We start from the raw sequence: 20,742 nt of genomic DNA on the forward strand, positions 1-20,742 counted from the left end.
AAATCCTGTACCGTGGAAACAATGAGATAATTCAGGCGATATTAACTATATTGCGATCATATTTTTCTGTTTAATGTAATATGAAAGACTTTATAACTTCAAACAATCTGTGCTCACACACTTCTTTGTCTCCCAGCAGGCTCTGATCAGGGAGACCTGTGCCGTTTGTTTCTGATGGTCCATGAATCATGTAGAGAACACGGTGCAACACCCAGCCAGTACATGGCCTTTCTGCATGTTTACACTGCTTTATACAGCCGGAAGCAAAGTCAGCTCACAACGAGACAACAGCATCTGCAGGTAAAATATCAGCTCTACTAAAAAATTAAAATTCACAAGGAAGTACAGCTACTACTCCTCGATAAGGACTTTCCATACTTAAATGTAGGCAAGGCTGAAATAGCTAACACTCACATTATAACATAAATGCAGTCAATGCATCATCCAACAAGCCTGATTAGTTTGCTAGCCTGTACTGTGCTTGCTAGCAAGCTGACAATTATATTACGCTTTCTAAATGCTATTAAAAAGAAAAGAATGATTTTCGAACTATCTTTTGTTTCAGCCCTTTGCCAGCACAACCAATCACATTCAGTCTTGTGTATGGCATGCCACTGTTTTGACCAGAGTTCAGGATGATGACTGACTGAATGTTGAGCAGTGATAAACCTATAGCTAAACTTTCAACACTATTGAACTTGGTGTTGAATTTTAGTTGTCTTTACTCATATATATAAGTCTGATTTTATTTGTCTGACGTGTTATGATGTTGTGTCTGCAGGCAGGTGTGTCGAAGCTGAATGAAGCTAAAGCTCTGGTGGATGAGTTGAAGAGGCGAGCTGCAGAGCAGAGTGCACTGCTGAAGACCAAACAACAGGAGGCAGATTCTGCCCTACAGGAAATCACCACCTCCATGCAGGTGTGTATGTATATATGTTTGTCGCTGAATGTGTGTGTGACTGTGTGTAACCGTGTGTAACTTAGACACTCAGTGACCAGCAGGACTGTTGGGTCCTGTAGGGTTTCACTTCTCCTCTAAGTAATATCTCAGTCCTCCTCATGTCTCACCATGGCACTCTTCTTGTCTCTCCGCTCCTCTCCTCTCAGAAAACCTTTTCTGGATTCCCACAGCTTTCAACCCACTGCTGTGAACTCACTAGTTATTTTGTGGATGCATTTGCATTTGTTTGTTCTTTGAATTTTCATCCAGTTTTCTATTTTCCGATACCAGAATTTGGGGTTATGGATGGATGGATGAAAAAAATGAAGCAGACGTTTGTACATTAGTTATTATATCATTCTGTATTTCTCTCTGTGGGGAATCTGCTTTTTGAGTGAGATGGACGGACGTAGGGAGAGAGAAGAAAGGAGAGAAAAAAACAAGAGAAAGAGAGTCAGTTTTCAGAGTGATAATTAGCAACTCCACTTATCCCTTTGGGCTGTGGTGACTATGTCTCCTGTAGAGAAGGAGACAGCAGGGAGGATGGGGGGAGATGGAGGAAGGTGGGCCAGAGAAAGAGGGTAAAAGATGCTTGGGGAAGAGGGAAACATTGTGGTTGGGAGTGAGGGATAATACGCTTTGGAGAGGAAACAAGAAAAGTGCTGCGTTATATGGAAGGGGTCAAGGCTTAACTGTGGGAGAATTGGAGGAATGGGGAGACAATCAATGACGAGATTAGCTTGAAAGAAGATTTGATGCGACAAGATGGATAGATTTTAGGGGTAGAGAGGTGAGAGACGAAGTGTGTGAAATAATGTTCACAGCGATTCACGCCTGAAGCTGGTAAATTGAAGTACTGAGAAAGAAGCTTATTTGGATTGGTTCAGGTTGTAATATATCCCGGTCAGGGGACAGGATTTCTCTGTGAATAGCAGGTTGAGTCGAGGAGATCATATAATATATAACAAACTCGAAGGCTGTGTTTTTAATCAAACAAATCAAACATCACATGATCCTTTTCATTTTCCAGAATGCTAGTGACCAGAAGACGGAGATGGAGAAGATAAAGGGAAAGATGGCTCAAGAAGTTTCCAAGATTGAAGAAAGGAAAGCGAAAATTGATGATGAGCTGAAGGAAGTACAGGTGAGTTGACTCTGTCCTGAGAGATCCGATCACAAGGGGACAACATTCAGTTTGTTTATTCAGACATTAAAATGCACCCTGAATGGGTCTCCGGTGATCAGATCTCACTTCTCCGCTCTATATGCAAAGAATCATAAGTTTGTGAAGACCAAATTATGTTGTTTTTACCCAGTCTGACTTTACAGATGAGTCCAATGACAATATCACAGTCAGAAAGATTTTACCCATTAGAAAACATTATCAATCATTATGTTTTGGTCAGTGCTGATATTGTGGCAGTGTCCATAAACAAGTCAACGAATGGCCACTGAGAAGAGTAATGATATGTTTTATTGATGCTGAGGATGTAAGCAGAGTAGGCGGACCTTCTTATTGTAAAAGTAAGAAAGTGACCACATGCGTCTCAGACATGTGGTATTAGGGATCGGATCTGACCACTTAATACCAGGTGTGAATGGGGTCAGTATGATGTTATCTGTCAGTTACTAGTGATATACACCTACACATCCCTGATCCCTGCTCTACTTATCCCTCCCTTTGTGTCGCTCCCTCTGCTTACCATTGCCCCCCTCTAGCCTTTGGTAGATGAGTCAAAGCGTGCAGTGGGAAACATTAAGCCTGAAGCTCTGTCTGAGATCCGCTCGCTGCGTATGCCCCCTGACGTCATCAGAGACATCCTGGAGGGGGTGCTGAGACTGATGGGCGTCTTCGACACCTCTTGGGTCAGCATGAAGAGGTGAGAAAGGGAAAGGGATGGGAAGAATGAGTAAAAAGAATGGACAGAAGAAGGGTGAAAAAGAAGGATGGCTAGATAGTTACCACGTAGTAAACTAATTAAACTGACAAGGCTCTACAACACTTCTCGGGTTACCAAAGAGAGGTGAGAGGAAGTGATTAGATGTGATGGCAGAAAGGAGAGGACAGGTTTGACACGGTCAGGAAATTTAGGAGAAATTAATGAGAATCAATGTCTGTTGAAGTTGGAGCTGTGTAAAAGATGTAATATTCTAACTTGTCATCTCTTCCCAACACTTAAATTTCCCCACTACATATTCACATGGCTTTATTTAAAAGCTTGTTTTCCAGTGAAGTGACAGCTTATTTAACACCATATATCTTTTAATACTTCAGTCACCACCCTCTGGCTTATTGTTTTTTTCCCCTTTACTAATCTTTTCTGTAGTTTTCTGGCTAAGCGGGGTGTGAGGGAGGACATAGCGACATTCGAAGTGAGGAACATCACCCCTGAGATTCGTCAGAGTGTAGAGGAGCTGCTCAACAGGAACAAGGCCTCCTTTGACCCCAAGGTCAGCTACCCATGGTTATAGAAAGAGAATTATCTCTATGGTTGCTGGATCTTATTAACCTTGTGATGATGTGTTCTCTTGGTCTCATGATTGTTTTGGGGCTGTTGTTATAACCGACTTCTTTCTGACTTGTGATGCTGTCATTGCTCTGGTCAGAATGCAAAGCGTGCGAGTGCAGCAGCTGCTCCTCTGGCTGCCTGGGTCAAAGCCAACGTCCAGTACTCCCACGTCCTAGAGAGGATCGAGCCGCTGGAGAGAGAGCAGGCCGGACTGCATGAGTAGGAACCTACACCCCCCACAAACACCACGCAGAGAACACTTATGATTGATTTCTTCAGCACAACCTCACACCTGGTCATGAGTTATATACATGAACAAGTGAAAAGTTGCAAACTGAAATTTCCAACTTTGCTCATATTAATGTTGTGATTTATGTAATGACCCCATGCTTCAAGCTACTTGATACACATGTGAGATATTTTTCCGTTTTTGTGCGCGTGTGTGTCCAGAAACCTGAGGAAAACAGAGAGCAGGAAGAATAAGCTGGAGCACCAGCTCAACTCTGTTGGAGCCAAAGTCAGCGAGTTGAAAGAGAAGTACGTACCTTCCCCCAAATTTCCATCTATTTTTCTGCCTCGGATTCTTTCCATTTCTGTCATATTTCACCTTGGATGAAAATCTTACGGTTTTTTTATTTTCATAAATAACCATTATAATGTTTTTGTAATAAAACATAATTTCAAAACTACTGCAATAGAAAAAACTAAACAAAAAACTAAGAGTAAAGAATCCCTCATTCGCTGCCATTCATGCAGCATCCCTCCCTCTGTTCTGTCTGTATACTTCTAGCATGCAGCTATATGAATAAAAGATGTAAATAATCAATACTGTTTTAAGGTCAAGTGTCTTCCACCACGTTTTAATGGCTGGACATTGGCCAGTTTGATTGTTTATCAGGTCAAAGTTCAACAAAGGTGTACTTCAAACTGCCCTAACCTTTTATATTCTTTGATGCTGCCCTTCCTTCCTCAACCTTTGCTTTTTTCAGCCATGTGTCGTTTATCTCTACTAACTAAAGAAAAATACATTTTACTTGCACCATCCTCCTCCTCCACCTCAATCTCTGAACTAAATAGGTTTTTTTCCTATATTTACTATCTATTTAACCCTTAGGAGTTTTTTTTTAAGCTTTTGATTTTTCAGTTTTATACCACAAACATGTTTACCATGACTTTGTTTGGTATCTCTGTTTTTGAAATCAGGCCTAGTTTTTTCACTTTGATCTTGTATATCAACATATTGTAAAAGAAAAATGAAAGAAAAGAAAAGAAAATTTTGAAAATTATGTTTTTTTACTATAACACGCACAAACATGCTCAACACATTTTGTGAGAAAATGTAAATAAGAGTCACAATTATGAAAACATAATTGTAAACTGATAAAACATAAAGTAATATAGGCTTAAAAGCAGGTGTAATCATAAATTGTATTTTTCTTTGTAGCATTTGTTGTATTTATACGATCACATCTCAAGAGTTAAAGTCAGCACTTCCAACTGAAGTTGAAAGCACTCTAAGTGGATCTGCTTTTAACACTGTGATGCAGTGAACCAGTCATGTGATTTGATCATGTGATTGGCAACTCCTGAGAGTTAATCTATCTTGTAAATTAAGTTAATGCCTGAATGCTTCTCAAACCTTTAATGATCTTGCATACAACACATTTCTCTACTGAATGGTCTCTTGTCCTCTTCTTGCTCTTTCTTCAGGTTTCAGTGTCACACTGCAGAAGCAGCTAAGTTGGAGGCTGAGGTGAACAAAGCCCAGGATACGATCGCTGCTGCCCAGCAGCTCATTTCACAACTGGACGGAGAACACACACGGTGGAACACACAGGTACCTTGATGTATGGGTGTGTTGATGTGTGTATTGGTGTGGGAGGTTATACACATTTATTCAGAAAGAGGCTCATTTACCACCTAAGAGCAACAAGAAGTTTGTGTCCGTGTGAAGGCGTGTGCGTGTGAGTATGACAGGGGGATGAATCCTGCTGTCTTGGGTCCCTTCTGGCTGTTTTTACTCCTCTCCACAGCATCTGTCTGCACCTTAATTAAAACACTCAATCTCTTCCTGACACACACACCCTCACGCTCACTGCCTCCCTCAAGGCTACCACCACAGAGCCAGTTTACTCTCTGCTCACGTACAGTATCTCCATATACTCAAACATACACACGCGTGTTCACGTACACACTTTGTCCCTATTTCATCTGCACAGTGTGCGGTAGATGAAGTTTACTATATGTTAATGTCTTTAAGCTGCTTAAAGGCTTCAGGGGAAGGTTGAAGCACATGGGAGGGGGAGTACACAACAATAGAATACGTGTTGCAAAGAACAAGTTTTGAGTCAAAGTTTAGGGAGCGGCAGGATGTTTGAAAGTATTAATACCATCAACTGTATATTAAGATGGTCGACATGATTGCTCCCTTAAAGTGAATCCCAGTTTATTATTCTTGAAAGACTTAATCTTAAGATTGGTCTTGTAATTAAGAGCAACTTCATCAGCATCCCTGGTGGCTGGCTGCAGTATAGGTCCTTCACCCTGCCTAGTAAAAAGTCAAAGTACATTTTCCCTCAAAGATAGTTATTTAAGGTAGTTTTTTTTAGCAGGGGGGGCGGGCCAGCCAGCAACTGTGCAGGTGAACTTTGTTCAATGTGTTTCAGGGAAAAGTTTGCCTCATAGACTCGAGAGAATCACGCAAACCCAGATTAATCCCGTCAGTACTGGATGTTTTCTTGTTAAAGTGCAATGTGAGCGCAGGCCAGCGGACGAGTGGGGAGTGAGAGCGCTTCTGCTTCTGCTCTAATCCTGAAGCAGTGGTGATAATAAAATGTACACAGTGGAAGCCCCGAGTTCTTATCACACTTATGTTGTTCAAGTCTCCATGTTTCTGATAAGGTGGGTTTTAATTAGTTGTGCAGTGGTGACATGGTGCTGAAAATCTGCAACCTCAATAAATCTGCAATTTATTCCTTATTCTGGGCTGTACGTTTGGAGGAGGAAATGAGGAGTCTGCCCCATGTGGCCAGAGCATGACTACCCACATGTGGCAGACTCTTATTTTCTCCGTATCAAATAATTCACTTTTTCCTCCATCTTCCCCCTCTCTCATCCCTGCTTCTCTTTACATTCCAGTCGTAATGGCTATTCCCTCTTGTGTCTTTCTCTTTTCGTACTTTTCTCCCCCAGATCCCTCACCTGTCTGCCCCATCTCCATCCAGTTTGTTTCTTAACCGTGTCTCTCTTTCAATCAGATGTCTGAGATAAAGAATGAGTTGGATACGCTCCCAATGAGAGCCATGCTTGCTGCAGCCTTCATTACCTATCTGTCTGCTGCCCCCGAAGACCGGAGAAGACACTGTCTGGAGACGTGGATGGCTCAATCTGGACTTCAGAGTAAATATACAATTTAGGCAAAAGCACTATCGCCAGCATATGCCAATTCCAACACTGAACAGCCTTCACGAACACACTTCTACCCACACACCTAACAAAGTGAACTGTGTTGATAAATAAGGGACATACACAACACCTTCAAGATCATGTCTCTTGTAAATATGAGTACTGACTGAATACTTATAAATGTAGAGAGTTTTAAGATAACCACTCCACGTCTGCTCTTTACTTCTTCTCCATCATGTTGATACTATGTATTTAATCAAAGTCAAAAAGGATCCTTATGTCCAATCACATAATCAAATAACCTAACAAAAAGTATTTTAAAAAAAATAACCCTAACCCAAAACCAACGCCCTTTAACCAACTATTAACCATTAACCGACAAGAATGAATGACTGTCTGACACATTAGAAAATACCAATATACATTTTTACATCTGCAAACAGCAGCATAAACAGGATGGATTCACTCATCACCCATCCACAACATCAATTTTTGGTCACAGTTTTCAGCGTCTAGGGCAAACACACGTCAGCATAACTTTCCGCTTTAACTGTGAATGTTCCTGCAGCCACTCTAATGGAAATGAGAGTAAACTTCCTTCACGTTCAGTAGGCAATCATAAAAATCACCGCTCATTACCGGGCATTAGGAAATAGCAACATGTCCACATGCTGTGGGGTCTGTCTGATCCACAGTTTGTTCACTTGGAGACTTGGGGTAGAGAATAATTGCTCAGATAGCACCACTGTCCAAGGATCTTTTTTAACAGATCAACCTCTAGTAGTCATTGGTCAAACTTCTTGTTGTCGTTTAACGGTTAAACTGTTGGTCAAAGTCAAAAACAACTTTATTGTCAACTCTGCCATATGTACAGGACAGACAGGATTGAAATGCTATCTCCGTCTAATCCCTGTTGGGAACATATAAGTAGACAAAATGCAATATGCAACATATTAAGTACTCATATACATAAGTACCTAGTATACATAATGAACATCGCTAACCTAAGTGTAAACTTTAAAGCATAATCCTGCTATCAGCTCTTATATTGAGATATTCATGTTTGATCCACATAAATTACCTGTAAGATTATTCTATCTTTCAGCATTAATTGCTGACTCATTAATACCTCTTATCATATAATTTGTCCCAGCAACCATTGAGATGTGCTTGAGATTTGCACGTGAATCCCAAACAGCTGAGTCATCCAAGTTAATTGTCAAGTGTTGAATTGAGATCTTTTCAGTGAACATGTATTAATACAACAAACAATCATGGGTATGTTGTGTGTCTTTGTGTCAGAGTTTGACTTGCGGTCATTCCTGTGCTCGGAGAGCGAGCAGTTGATCTGGAAGAGCCAAGGGCTGCCATCTGATGACCTCTCCATGGAGAACGCACTGGTCATACTACAGGTTAGACATCAGATCACCTTTCAGTCAATCCATGTTAATCTCTCTACTTTTGTTTTAATCCCCTAAATATAAATCTTTTGTTTTTGAAACACATCACAGAATGAACCATGTTATTAAAGCAATTTAATCTCCTGTGTCTTTCCTCTCTCTCCCCTCTCTATCTTAAAATCTGTCTTAGTTTTATGCTTTTCAATTAAAAGACATCATTGTAACACCAGCATTTACTTCCAACAACCAGCATCTATATAAAACATAATTATGCACTTGCCATTGCCATTTATTTGTCCTCCATTTGTCCTCCATTTGTCCGTAATGTGCGTGTGTGTTTCTTTTGCCTTCACTGCCTTCAGATCAATGCTCTCAAGTTACGGGTAAGAAGTGATACATCATTCATCCTATTAGCCCTCACCTAGTTCATTTTAGCATTTGTGTGCTTATTTTTTTAATGTGTGTTAGTGTGTGTGTCTCCCCAACAAATAGTCATATACAAAATTGTTTTAAATAAAGTTAGTTTGGTTGCTTTTAGATGTCTTAACAATTTTTTCCTGTAGTTTTTGACAACTGACAACCAAGTTTATACAATGGAAATCAAGGGATATTCCAAGATAATGAAAAATCACCTCAATGATAGTAGTTACTGAACATGTGGAGTTAGTCGCTGAGAGTTGATGTGATGTCCCTAAAACACACACACACACACACACACACACACACACACACACACACACACACACACACACACAAAAAGTTGAGTTACTTCTATCAGTACATGGTGTAAGAAAATATTATGGATGAACTGACAAATAAACGGGTGTAGAGAAGGTGAAGAGAATCCTTGAGCAAGAGACCGTGAAATAGACGAGCACCGGATGAGAGAAACAGTCGTGGGCTTTGTTTCTTTGCCTGGAGTGATGATGATGGATGCCGATAAGCATGACAGCAGCACACAAAGCTCCTTTTCCTCAGTAGCTGAGCCTCTTCCTAAGTCAAACTATCCCGTATCAACTGAAACAGGGATCTTTGTTGTCGTTCTGTACTCAAGAGTGTTGCCTGTCCCTTCCTGATCGACCCGTCATCCCGAGCTACAGAGTGGCTACGCACACATCTCAAAGAGAACAGACTCGAGGTTATCAACCAACAGGTAAACACACACACACTCTGACACATTTTCACATTGCATGGATACTGGTGATGTGTTTTGTTCATATGAATTTACCCTAATCTGGAACAGAAACTTTACTGACAGCAGGAGCCTCTAAAGCTGTTCATGTTAACATTTCTTCGTGTTTGGGTGCTCGCTCTCTGCAGGACAGTAACTTCATGACATCTCTGGAGCTGGCGGTCAGATTTGGAAAAACTCTCATCATCCAGGAGATGGATGGAGTTGAACCTGTGCTCTATCCGCTGCTGAGGAAGGACCTCATAGCACAGGGTAAGCAAACACTCTCACAAGCACAAACACCACTCAAATACCAAGTGGGGATGGGGGAAATTATATTAGGTGTAATTTAGAGGCTTCACCATCAACTTGTTGCTCATGAAAGGTTTGACTACTCGCCTGTATGTGTCAGCTGTGTTTCAATTATAAAGGGCGATCTATGCTCTGTGCACCATGAAAAACATTATGATATGTAAAATATTAAGGTAAATTGACACTGAGATATTGACCGTTTTACTGAATATCCACAGCACCCATGTACATGTTCATATTGAGTGTGATTTGGTAGACATGGTGGTCTTAATATCAGTTTTTAGGGTATTCAAAAAATCTACATTTTCCACCATTTCAACTAGTCTGATGTTGAGACATAGATATATTTTATTATCAGGTGCCACAACATGACATTAGAGACACAAGTACAAAGAAAGTAAAAATGTCCAAGTCTGAAAGCCTGAGCTAAACACAGACAGTTACTAGGAAACTCCAGTTATTTCCTCCCAAAATACAGTAAATTATTGTGACCAATAATATTTGGGCAAGGTCAATGTCACAGAGGCAATAGAAAATGACAGATGACATATATACATTGGACCAAGTTACCCATGAGGGGCGCTTTATGAGTGTACTTTGGGGAGAATTACAGATGACTCCGGAAAGAAAAGTGTGAAGATATAAGTGGAGGAATAAATAAAGACAATAAAGAAGAAAGTGAGTGTGTTTCCATGTAGTTGCTGTTATGTAATTCCCCTCTTTGGTACAAAACAGTTTCCCTTTAGGCAGCAATTCATCAAGTTTCTTTTTTCCAATTGGTCTAGAATTGGTGAACGTTTAGAAAAAAATGCTTTAATTACAATATATACAGAAATTGGGCTCTGAGTTCATAGATGTGCATGGAAATCCATTATATGACAAACAAGAGCTGTCACATTCAACTGTGAGCAAGTTCATTCTAAAGGCACATAAAATGCTTTCAGACATGCACTGAAGTCTGGACATTTTCCTGAAATTTTCCAGAACAGCTGTATGTGAAACACGAATGTCAGAGTTGCTGCAAACATTTTCTGCAACTTAAAGTGTCTGCAAAATGTCCGAGTGAGCCAATGTGAGAATACAGCTGCGCATGTTGACCAGGTTTTTAACAAATGCAAAGTCAATCAATCAAATTTTATTTTAAAGTGAAAGAAAAAACTCAAAGAATATAAATATCTCAGAACGAAGAAGAGGTGCTACACACATAAAAGACACAGATGAAGAAGTCAGACTGGAAAGACAAAGAGATTCAAGAGCTTTTGGCGATAAAAAGGTGTCGATGTGGTTTACACAAAAACGCGATTTCCACAGTGGAATTCATAAGTCATGTCATGCCTCCTGCATTCTTCATGTAAGAAAGGCAAACTCTGCAGACCCAATTTCGGAGTTAATGTCTGAAAACGGCAGTATATACAGTATACATACCTCGGGTGACAAATATATGAATGTATGCATGTATGTAGCACATTTATGAAGCCTCATTCTTTCCTTGTTAATTTTAAGAAGTGATGGTAATTAGTCCCCAGAAAAGGTGGTATGAGCCACTGGAATTCATATTTCCTCTATAAAAATAAGCATGCAGATTTATTTAATATATTCAATTATAGGATTTAATTCATTTGAAATACTACTTGAATTTATCTAATTAATAATAATGAATATAATAATATCTATAACATTTAAAAGATATTAACAACCTCATCCTATGTGTATTTTGCTCCTAAAGTTTTGATATAACTGGTGATATTTCAGTTTCTTTGTTTAAGTATTTTCTTACCGAACAGAGATTGGAAACACACCAACCTCTGGAAAATGAGGGTGATTCATAAGGCTCTGGTTCATCCAGGGTGAGGCGGTTGTTATTTGAAGCGCGGAGAGAGTGGGCGCAGAGAAAGTGTGAGAAAGGGCAAGTTATTCACTTAAAAGTTGTGTCGAACAGGACTGAAAAAAGAGGCGAGACAAAGGGATGGCAGCACTGCATTGCAGACATCTAGAAGACCGAGATGAGGGCAGAATGCAAACGAGTGAAGACAGAATTTAAAGTGGCCATTGAAGACAAAGTTACACCACTGTTTGATAGAGTGTATGTTGTTAACAGAGACTCCCTGTCTTTCTTTCCAACTTACACACACACACACACACACACACACACACACACACACACACACACACACACACACACACACACACACACACACACACACACACACACACACAGGCCCTAGATATGTGGTGCAGATAGGAGACAAGGTTATCGATTACAACGAGGACTTCCGTCTCTTCCTGGCGACAAGGAACCCCTCTCCCTTCATCCCCCCCGATGCTGTTTCCGTGGTTACAGAGGTCAACTTTACTACCACCCGGGCAGGCTTACGAGGACAGGTAATGCACACCCACACTCACAGATACAAAATCGACTGCAACTGCTCGGCAGGAAATGTTACCATCTTGAGTCTTCGTTCAGTTTTGTTCACACTTTGTTGCAGCAGTGTTAATGAGACTTCACAGTGTTTAAGGCCAAAGTCTGTGGTGATGTTTTGTTCAAATACAATAATACAATAATACAATGAAATAAGAAGTTTGAACCGATTTAGTTTTTTTATCCATGTGGAACAAGTGTTTTTATAGTAGAATACTACAGTGCATATATAGACTATATGTTGTTTGTTGCAGTCATACTGCATGTGTGTTGTCATGCTGTGTGTCCACTGTGACCATGTCTTTATGCTTGTGTCTAGCTCCTAGCCTTGACCATCCAGCAAGAGAAGCCAGAATTGGAGACAGAGAAAACAAGACTTCTGCAACAAGAGGAAGACAAGAAAATACAACTGGCTCAGCTGGAAGAATCCCTGTTAGAGGTATACATGCAGACACGCAGCATACACTGTTAGAGCAAATAGAAGTAAATACTCCAATTTGGGTATAAAACCTGGGGCAGGATCATCTACTGATATAATACAGTGCACATATGTGATCTAATTATACCTGTTCATACTGACTGTGATTCAGTAGACATGGTGGTCTTAATATCAGATTTTAGGGTATTACTAAATTTACATCTTCCATCATTTCAACTAGTCTATCGTTGAGACATAAATATATTTTATTATCAGGTGCCACAACATGACATTAGAGACACAAGTACAAAGAAAGTAAAAATGTCCAAGTCTGAAAGCCTGAGCTAAACACAGACAGTTACTAGGGAATTCCAGTTATTTCCCCCCAAAATACAGTAAATTATTGTGACCAATAATATTTGGGCAAGGTCAATGTCACAGAGGCAATAGAAAATGACAGATGACATATATACATTGGACCAAGTTACCCATGAGGGGCGCTTTATGAGTGTACTTTGGGGAGAATTACAGATGACTCCGGAAAGAAAAGTGTGAAGATATAAGTGGAGGAATAAATAAAGACAATAAAGAAGAAAGTGAGTGTGTTACACTGTCATTGCTGTTATGTAATACAGCTCCTTGGTACAAAAAGGTTTCCCTTTAGGACGCAATTCATCAAGTTTTTTATAATAATCAAGTTTTTTTCTTCTTGGTCAAGAATGGTAGAACTTTTAGAAAAAAATGCTACAATACCGACAGAAATTGGGCTCTGAGTTCATGGATGTGGATGGAAATCCATTATTTGACACATTCAACTGTCAGCAAGTTAATTCTAATGGCGCACACCCCCCCCCCCCCCATTAGACCATTTGTAAATGTTGAATGCTCAGTTCTCGCTGCACTAGGGAACTCCTACTGTTAGCCTAAGGAGAATGTCATAGCCAGAATGAGATAATATGTACAGAGCATGCAGGAGGAGTCACTGTTGCATCAGGGATGTGATTTGTCACTGACAATTAAGTCTGTAACTCAGCCCAGTCAGAAGCACCACTGCTTGACGCTGAACTCATGTACTGAGCCACTTTAAGTGGTGGGACAACCTCGCTCAGTTCAGAGTGGAAATCTGTTCTTTAAATATTCAGTAACTATTTTATACCTTTTAAATTGGATCAAAATGTAGGAAACCGGAACCATTATGTGCCTATAATGTTACATTTGTGTTATTTTAGCTTATATTGATGCATATCCAATTATTAGTTTGTCAATTAAGTCTGTGTCAATTATGTACAAAACAGTTGGCAAAATTGTCTCCCTGAATTATTTTCCAGAAACCTTAGCGTTTGAATGAGAATGTTTGTAGTGAGTACAATCACAAACTTTCTTTCATTGTTTTTCTTTTCACTTATTGATGCACGTCAAACTTCTGAAGTGAAATTCGTCAGCAGCCATTTTACATCCCCTGTAATGAGTCTATGGAACCAAAACATCCGACGGGTTGTGGGCTCCCTCTAAGTCCTAAAACACACAGAGCTTTATGTATATATACACTTTCACAATGGAACACGGTGCCAAAGCAGGATGTCAGTGCTTCACTGCTACTAGACATGTAATGAATCTAGAATTGTAGGAGCATATTCAACTCGACATTTCCATGCTCCACTGCTTTCTCATCTATTCTATGTGAATTTATTTGAATACATTTTAATCAGTTCGTTTCAGAGAATAGATTCCACAGGGTGAAGTGTGGGACTCGTGGGATTCGATGAGAGATTCAATAAAAGAATAAAAAAGTATTCAGAATCTGACCATTATAAAACAGCATCTCTTGCCTCTGCAACTTTTATAAGATCACACTCTTCAGCCAATTGAGTGATACACAACAACATACCTCTCCCATACTCCTCTTTTCATTTCTCGTACTTATTAATGACACCCTCTCTGCCTCCTCGCTGGATCTTTTTGTTGGTACCTGTCTGTTCATCCGTCTGTCTGTTTCCTATTTCAGACACTGGCTACAGCTCAGGGGAATATTCTGGAGAACAGGGAGCTGATAGACAGTCTGAACCAGACCAAGGCGAGCAGTGCCCTGATCCAGGAGTCACTGCTGGAATCACACAGGCTGCAGGCATCTCTGGACCAGGTACTGGACCTCAGATATACACACTCTCACATACACACAAAAAAAAAAGTCATTTAAAGCCTTTGCTGAATACATTTTTTTAAGTGGATTAATTAATTACCTCCGCCAAGGAAGTTGTGTGTTCACCCCTGTCAGTTTGTTTGTAAGCAAGATGCAACATTTTCCGCCTCTGTTGTGATTGGTCAACCACTTCAAGCAGGAAATGTCGGCCTCTGCACTTGCTTTACCTGGCTTTGTTAGCGTTTGTGCATTAGGCGAATGTGGGGTATTGTGCTGTCACATGACATCACGATAATATGGAAATATCGGCAAGACTGCTGATGAGGCGTTTAAGGATCTTTAAGAGCATTTTTTTCTGGGGGAGAGGAGCTTTCTTCACCAAATTTTAACTTTTACGTACGCAAAATAAAACCTAAAACACACTGGAGGACAGAAAAACTGAAAAAGCATAACATGTCTTCTGTAGTGGCTTGTAAGCTTACACGTATGAGTCGAGGTCTTGCACTTTTTTATACCTGGGTCAGACAGATCCTGAAAAACCAAGATATATTGTGAATAACAATTTGACATTAACCAGTGAATCACTAAAGAGTCATAACCAATCATCATCAGCACTCTTCAGAAGTTTGGAAGCTCTTGGGTATTTCCCTTCACATCGACTGCTGTGCTCTTCCGAGTCACTGATGACAGAGAACGAAAGGGGGCATTGAGACTGAAGGGTGTGACGGAGACCGAGCGACGGAGGAAGACGGAGGCACAGATTACAGTTCACAGAGATGAAGTCACAGACTGAATATGTGGAATTTTTGGGGGCATTTTTACGCAGTCTGTGGCTGTAAGATGACTCCACTTTTGTACCCAAGTGTAATTTCTGGAACCAAGCATCATCTTATTTTGAGTTTTACAAAAATTTCAGTTGTCTACAGATACACAAACTGCACAAACTGCACAAACTGCACAAACTGCACAAGCTGCACAAGCTGCACAAGCAAGGCTCTACTGTAGAGGCAGTATATAACCGTCCTCTAGGGTGCAGTGTTACACCAGAACTGTTGATGTACTTTTCTCTCTGTTCTTTTTATTTATTTATTTTTTCTCAACCCTGGTTCTGTCTTCCTCTTATGCACCCCCTTGATTTTTTTCTCACATTTCCTGTCTTATCACACCTTGTGCTGTCTATCCTCATCCTTCTCTCTCTCTCTCTCCCTTTCTCCTTCCATCTTGATTAAAATAAATATTCTCTTCTCTACTGGTCTGCTCATGCATCTTCAAACAAATCCCTCTCCCTGCCATCTATACATATTTTGTATTTTCTTTAAATCTCTTGAATATTTTGTGGTCTTTTTTCTGTTGCACCTTGGTTCTTTTTCATCTCTGTCCTTCTCCTTTTCCTTTTTCTCTTTCTCTTTGTTTTTACTTTAGGAGCGGGATGCCTACTTACCTCTTGCAGAGAGTGCCAGCAAGATGTATTTTGTCATCACAGACCTGTCGAAGATCAACAACATGTACCGCTTCAGCCTGGCTTCTTTTCTACGCCTCTTCCAAAGAGCTCTTCAGGCCAAGACGGTGAGTGGATGCCACCCAACTCTTAGTGGTGCTTTCATTTCTTTTCAGCACAGTAGAGTTTGAACACTTTCAAAATAAAAATAAAAACTTTCATGCAACTGGATGATAAATTAAATGCTAATATGCATATTTTGAAGTACTTTTCCCACTCATATATTTGAGTTTACCAGTATGGCAAAACTTGATGTCATACACCCATACACAATAGTGTCTATTTAACGCCATACTTTACCTGGTTCCACGTTATTTGAAGAGGCTCATTGGTCATGCCAACCCAGGTGCACACAGTACCAAGCAGAGCTTTGTGGAGGATAACCTTTTCCAGTGTCTGTCTGTGTGCTTTGTTATGACCCAGAGAAAAGTTGCAGAAACATTCAAGCAAAAAACTGGTAAAGGTAATGATCAGAATACCTGGACGGCTTCGTCTTAGGAGACAGAGTGTGGCGTCCACTATAATAGATAGTTGGTGGTTCAATCCCTGGCTACTCCAGTCGGCATTCCGAAGTGTTCTTGAGCAAGATTCTAGTGCTGCCGATGTGTGGGTGAATGGATGATTGTTACTTGCACTGTAAAACGCTTTGAGTGGTCAATAGGACAAAAAAAGCCTCATATAAATACTGTCCCAATGATGCATCATCATAATTAATTAAACATTGTTTTGTTCTAATTTTACACGTTTAGCTTAACATAAGCCAATTAATACTAAGGTAACTAAATATACCTACCCACTCTCTGTCTGTTAATTATAAGACTACAGCCAGCAACTGGTTAGCTTGGCATATTACAGCTAATTATATTTTCTAGGGGGTTTTGTGCAGGACTTTTATTTGTCCATTTATTGTTTTTATACTTACTTGTCCACATATTCCTTTCAGTAGCTGTGTGCTTTGGGTTGGCCCTGGGTCATGAAGCACAAGAAAAAGTGTTGGATAAATGGAAGTTAATTCCATTTGCTTTTAGATTATTTTAGATGATTTTGTTTCAGTTGAGGTCGCTTGTTTTTATCAGCAGGTTTATCTCAATCTGACCTGTGCAGCTGGAGAGCTCCACAGACTGTCCATCACACTGCAGTTCTCCATCTGAGCCCCTAAACGCTGTCTGATAACCAGAGTACACACACACACACTGGGTTGAAAGATTGAGCACTAATTCCCCAAATCCTCTGTGGGTTGTTAGAGCCACTGCTGTCATCCAAGAATGTCACCGGGCAGCAGCTGGTCACCACTGTTATGTACTGTGTTATGTGTGTGTTCCTGTGTGTGTGTGAGAGGTTGTAATAAAAGTGCATTTATTCATTGACTCTCTGTCCCTTTGTTACTTTTGGTTGTTTTTGTATTGAATGAGCAAGTTTAATTTGCCATGAGTTGCAGATGGTGGTTGAGATCTAAAGGAGAATTTTAATGTTACATGTCTGACATGACACTATGAACATGTGCACACTAACACATCAGCACACACGCAGCAGTATCTAAGCTGTGTCCAATTCTCCTGGATTGTCTCTGTCTGCTCCTTCTGTTTAATTTTTAAGTTTCTTCCTTTTGTTATGTGTCATTGTGTATGTACATTCTTTGACAGTTACACTGTGGTCCGATAGCAGCCTCAAAGACCCGGGGCCCACGCTACCAGTTGAGCTGGTGGGCGCACTCTCAATAAAGGCAAAAGACCTTTATTGACAGGACAGTGCAAGTGTGAAATGTGGAGAGAAAGTAGGGGCTGCAGACATGCTGCAAAGAGCCGGATCTCTGCGTACAGAGACTCGAGTCCTCTACAGCGGCTACAGGTTTGGTTCCAATCCGTAACTTGCTGCGTGTTTCCCCCCAACTGTCAAAGAATGTATATACACAATGTCAAAAATGTGAAATGGAAAAAGAACAAATTAAGAAAAAAGTCAGACCGGGCCCTTTGCTGCATGTCTTCCCCAATTCTCTCCCCAGTTCACACTTGCACTGTCCTCTCAGTAACGGCAAAAGTCCCAAAATATTTTAAGACACTATAAGACAAACTTCAACTCTCTGGTCTGATCTTTCCGTGGCAATTTGTGTATCAGAGGTTAAAAAAAAGACTAAAAAACAAATGGAAGAAATACAAGTTAACCATTTTTCATTGTGTCAGAAAGTTGGGACGCTTTGGAAAAAAACGTTGCTTCTAACTTTTTCATTTCATCGTCACTTGCACAACTGGCTCATATTTATCCAGAACAGAGATATGGACAGACACATTGACATGAACTATCCCACAGTCTAACATCCACTCACCCAGTTTAATGGCCCTTATCCTTTTTATCTCTCACCTCACTAATTGTTTGTGCACGTTTGTGTGTGTGTGTGTTTGTGTGTATTTTAGGAAGTAGAGAATACTGAAGCCAGGATTGCAGCTTTGGAGTCCAGCTTGAAGAATATGGTGTATGAATATGTCTGCCGGTCGCTTTTCAAGGTAATACACACACTCACATACATACTTAAACAAATGTGGTTTTGACCATGTTTAAGTGGTGGGATGAGTGGGCAAATCAGGCATTTTGCTTGAGGCATTAGATCAGTTTCAATTGCAAAACAGGATCAGCTCATTTTGAAAACCATGTTTTTTTCATTTTAATTGCAAGGTTTATTTCTACCCTGTAGTTCCTTATGAAATTGATTAAAATAATGCGTTGTTATTCCAGAAACAAAAATCATCCATAAACACAAATCATTCTGGGTCAAAGAAATGAATCCACTTTTTCTACTCAAAGCCATAAAGAAATCATTTTGCTAAGCTACCTGATGTCGTCACGAATGCATTACCTTGACATATTTCTTCACATGTATACTCCTACATTACTCCAATCCTTTTTTTCCTCACTACCATCACAATTTGCCATGTCTTCTCTACCGAACATTTAAAAATGAAAGGTTAAAGTTGACATGCTTTAAGTGGTCAGTTTGGTGTTTTTTAGAAACAAGGTTGGTTGTTTGCAACTGGTGCAGATCCACTATATTCTGGTAAATACTAAAGCAAAGAAGTAGCATAGTAGTATTCGTATTGATCTCTTAGACCAAATGCACAATTAGATGAACACACATTTACAGACTTATCCAGTCCAACCTCTGCCATTAACACACTGATTAAGTGTCAAATATTGACTAACACAGCAGTTGTTGCATCGATCAGGCAGTAAATAGTAAATGTAATTCCTCTGTCTTTGTGTGTCTGTTTGGATGGCTGTGGGGGGCTGTGAACTGCTGACCACCTCTCACACATACCTACATACAGACAGACGCTGCAGCCCAGTTATTAGCAGACAGGAAACACTAGACTACATTATCAGTGCTCTTGTCGACACCCCCATCTGTGTTACCAAAGAGGTAACTCCAGGGAGAGAAGGAGAGAGGTGGAGGAGGCGTCCAATGAAAAGATAAAGGTGGATAATTAGTGAGGGAGGACAAAAAGACGAGCACAGGGAAAAGGAAAAAAGAGAAGAGAATAATTAGCGAGGGAAAGATAATCAAGATCAGAATGTACCATGTACACCTTTTTTGTAAATATCTGTATTGTTGTTATGGCAGTGGGAGGCACCCAGACGACTATTCTGTTTTTGTGTTAAACTCCACCACAAACACAACTGATTCAGCTTAATAAGGTATTGATTGAGCATAGCTGGATACATCAAAGCTGTAATAAATAAGCAGGGCTGCTCAACTAAATATCGATTGTTGAACCTCTCATGAACAAAGATATTTTTTATTTGTTCTATCTCAGGGCCTGAAATAATTCTTGAAAGATTGTGTCATTTGACCTATAATGAGATGTTTTATATTTGGAACAGCTTTCATTTTCTTCAAATAAATGTACTGAACGAAACATGTGGGGATCATGCTTACTCGTACTGCCTGGATCTGTCTATCTAATATTAATAGCTTGTGAATATCAGTTATAGCTATGTTATATTTAATAGTGTTTTTGTAATTGACAGGGTAGTGTATTGAATTACAAATATATGCCATTAATTACCTCCGCCCTGGATGGTTTGTTTTTGTCCCTGCCCATTGGTTTGTTTGTCAACAGGATTTTGCAATAACTACTAATTCAATTTCACCAAAATTCTGGGGAAAAATGAGACCAAGAAAGAATCCATCAAGGTTTTGGATCAGGACAAAGGGGAAGATCCATAATTTTGGGGACTGAAGAGTATGCGAAATTTGGTGCAGCTTGATTAAATTTAAATCGTCCATAAAGTTTTTACCCTCCATGCAGTCAGACCTCAGAGTTTCAGCTTTCACTTCTCTCTCACGTGAGAATTTCTCTTTTGGTCTTTGGTGTGTGTACCTGACTCTCAGTTGCGTGTGAGAGCAGACTGCGTGCACGTGCAGGTGAACCCGTGCTACTGACACAGACCGAATTAATTCTGTGGGAAACACTGCAGTGTGTATAATATTTGAAACTTTGTCAATAAAACAAACTTTGGAAAAACAAATGTTCAAT

General features: G+C 40.0%; 1 protein-coding gene across 3 annotated transcripts in view; it reads left to right on the top strand.

The window, feature by feature from the left end:
* LOC117773202 (cytoplasmic dynein 2 heavy chain 1) overlaps positions 1-20,742 on the top strand; it is a 105,074-nt gene that overhangs the window by 41,188 nt on the left and 43,144 nt on the right. The window contains exons 59-76 of one of the 3 annotated variants that reach the window (XM_034604918.1): positions 137-300; positions 782-919; positions 1,971-2,084; positions 2,660-2,820; positions 3,268-3,391; positions 3,548-3,669; positions 3,901-3,987; positions 5,161-5,287; positions 6,708-6,849; positions 8,158-8,267; positions 8,618-8,638; positions 9,310-9,408; positions 9,576-9,699; positions 11,957-12,120; positions 12,477-12,596; positions 14,581-14,715; positions 16,138-16,281; positions 18,625-18,714. In XM_034604918.1, coding sequence (XP_034460809.1) covers positions 137-300; positions 782-919; positions 1,971-2,084; positions 2,660-2,820; positions 3,268-3,391; positions 3,548-3,669; positions 3,901-3,987; positions 5,161-5,287; positions 6,708-6,849; positions 8,158-8,267; positions 8,618-8,638; positions 9,310-9,408; positions 9,576-9,699; positions 11,957-12,120; positions 12,477-12,596; positions 14,581-14,715; positions 16,138-16,281; positions 18,625-18,714 — 2,186 coding nt within the window. The remainder of the gene's footprint in view (positions 1-136; positions 301-781; positions 920-1,970; positions 2,085-2,659; positions 2,821-3,267; positions 3,392-3,547; positions 3,670-3,900; positions 3,988-5,160; positions 5,288-6,707; positions 6,850-8,157; positions 8,268-8,617; positions 8,639-9,309; positions 9,409-9,575; positions 9,700-11,956; positions 12,121-12,476; positions 12,597-14,580; positions 14,716-16,137; positions 16,282-18,624; positions 18,715-20,742) is intronic. The other 2 variants (XM_034604919.1, XM_034604920.1) reach the window with 2 other exon arrangements.

Source organism: Hippoglossus hippoglossus, chromosome 13 (assembly GCF_009819705.1).
Source record: "Hippoglossus hippoglossus isolate fHipHip1 chromosome 13, fHipHip1.pri, whole genome shotgun sequence".
Taxonomy (NCBI): Eukaryota; Metazoa; Chordata; class Actinopteri; order Pleuronectiformes; family Pleuronectidae; genus Hippoglossus; species Hippoglossus hippoglossus.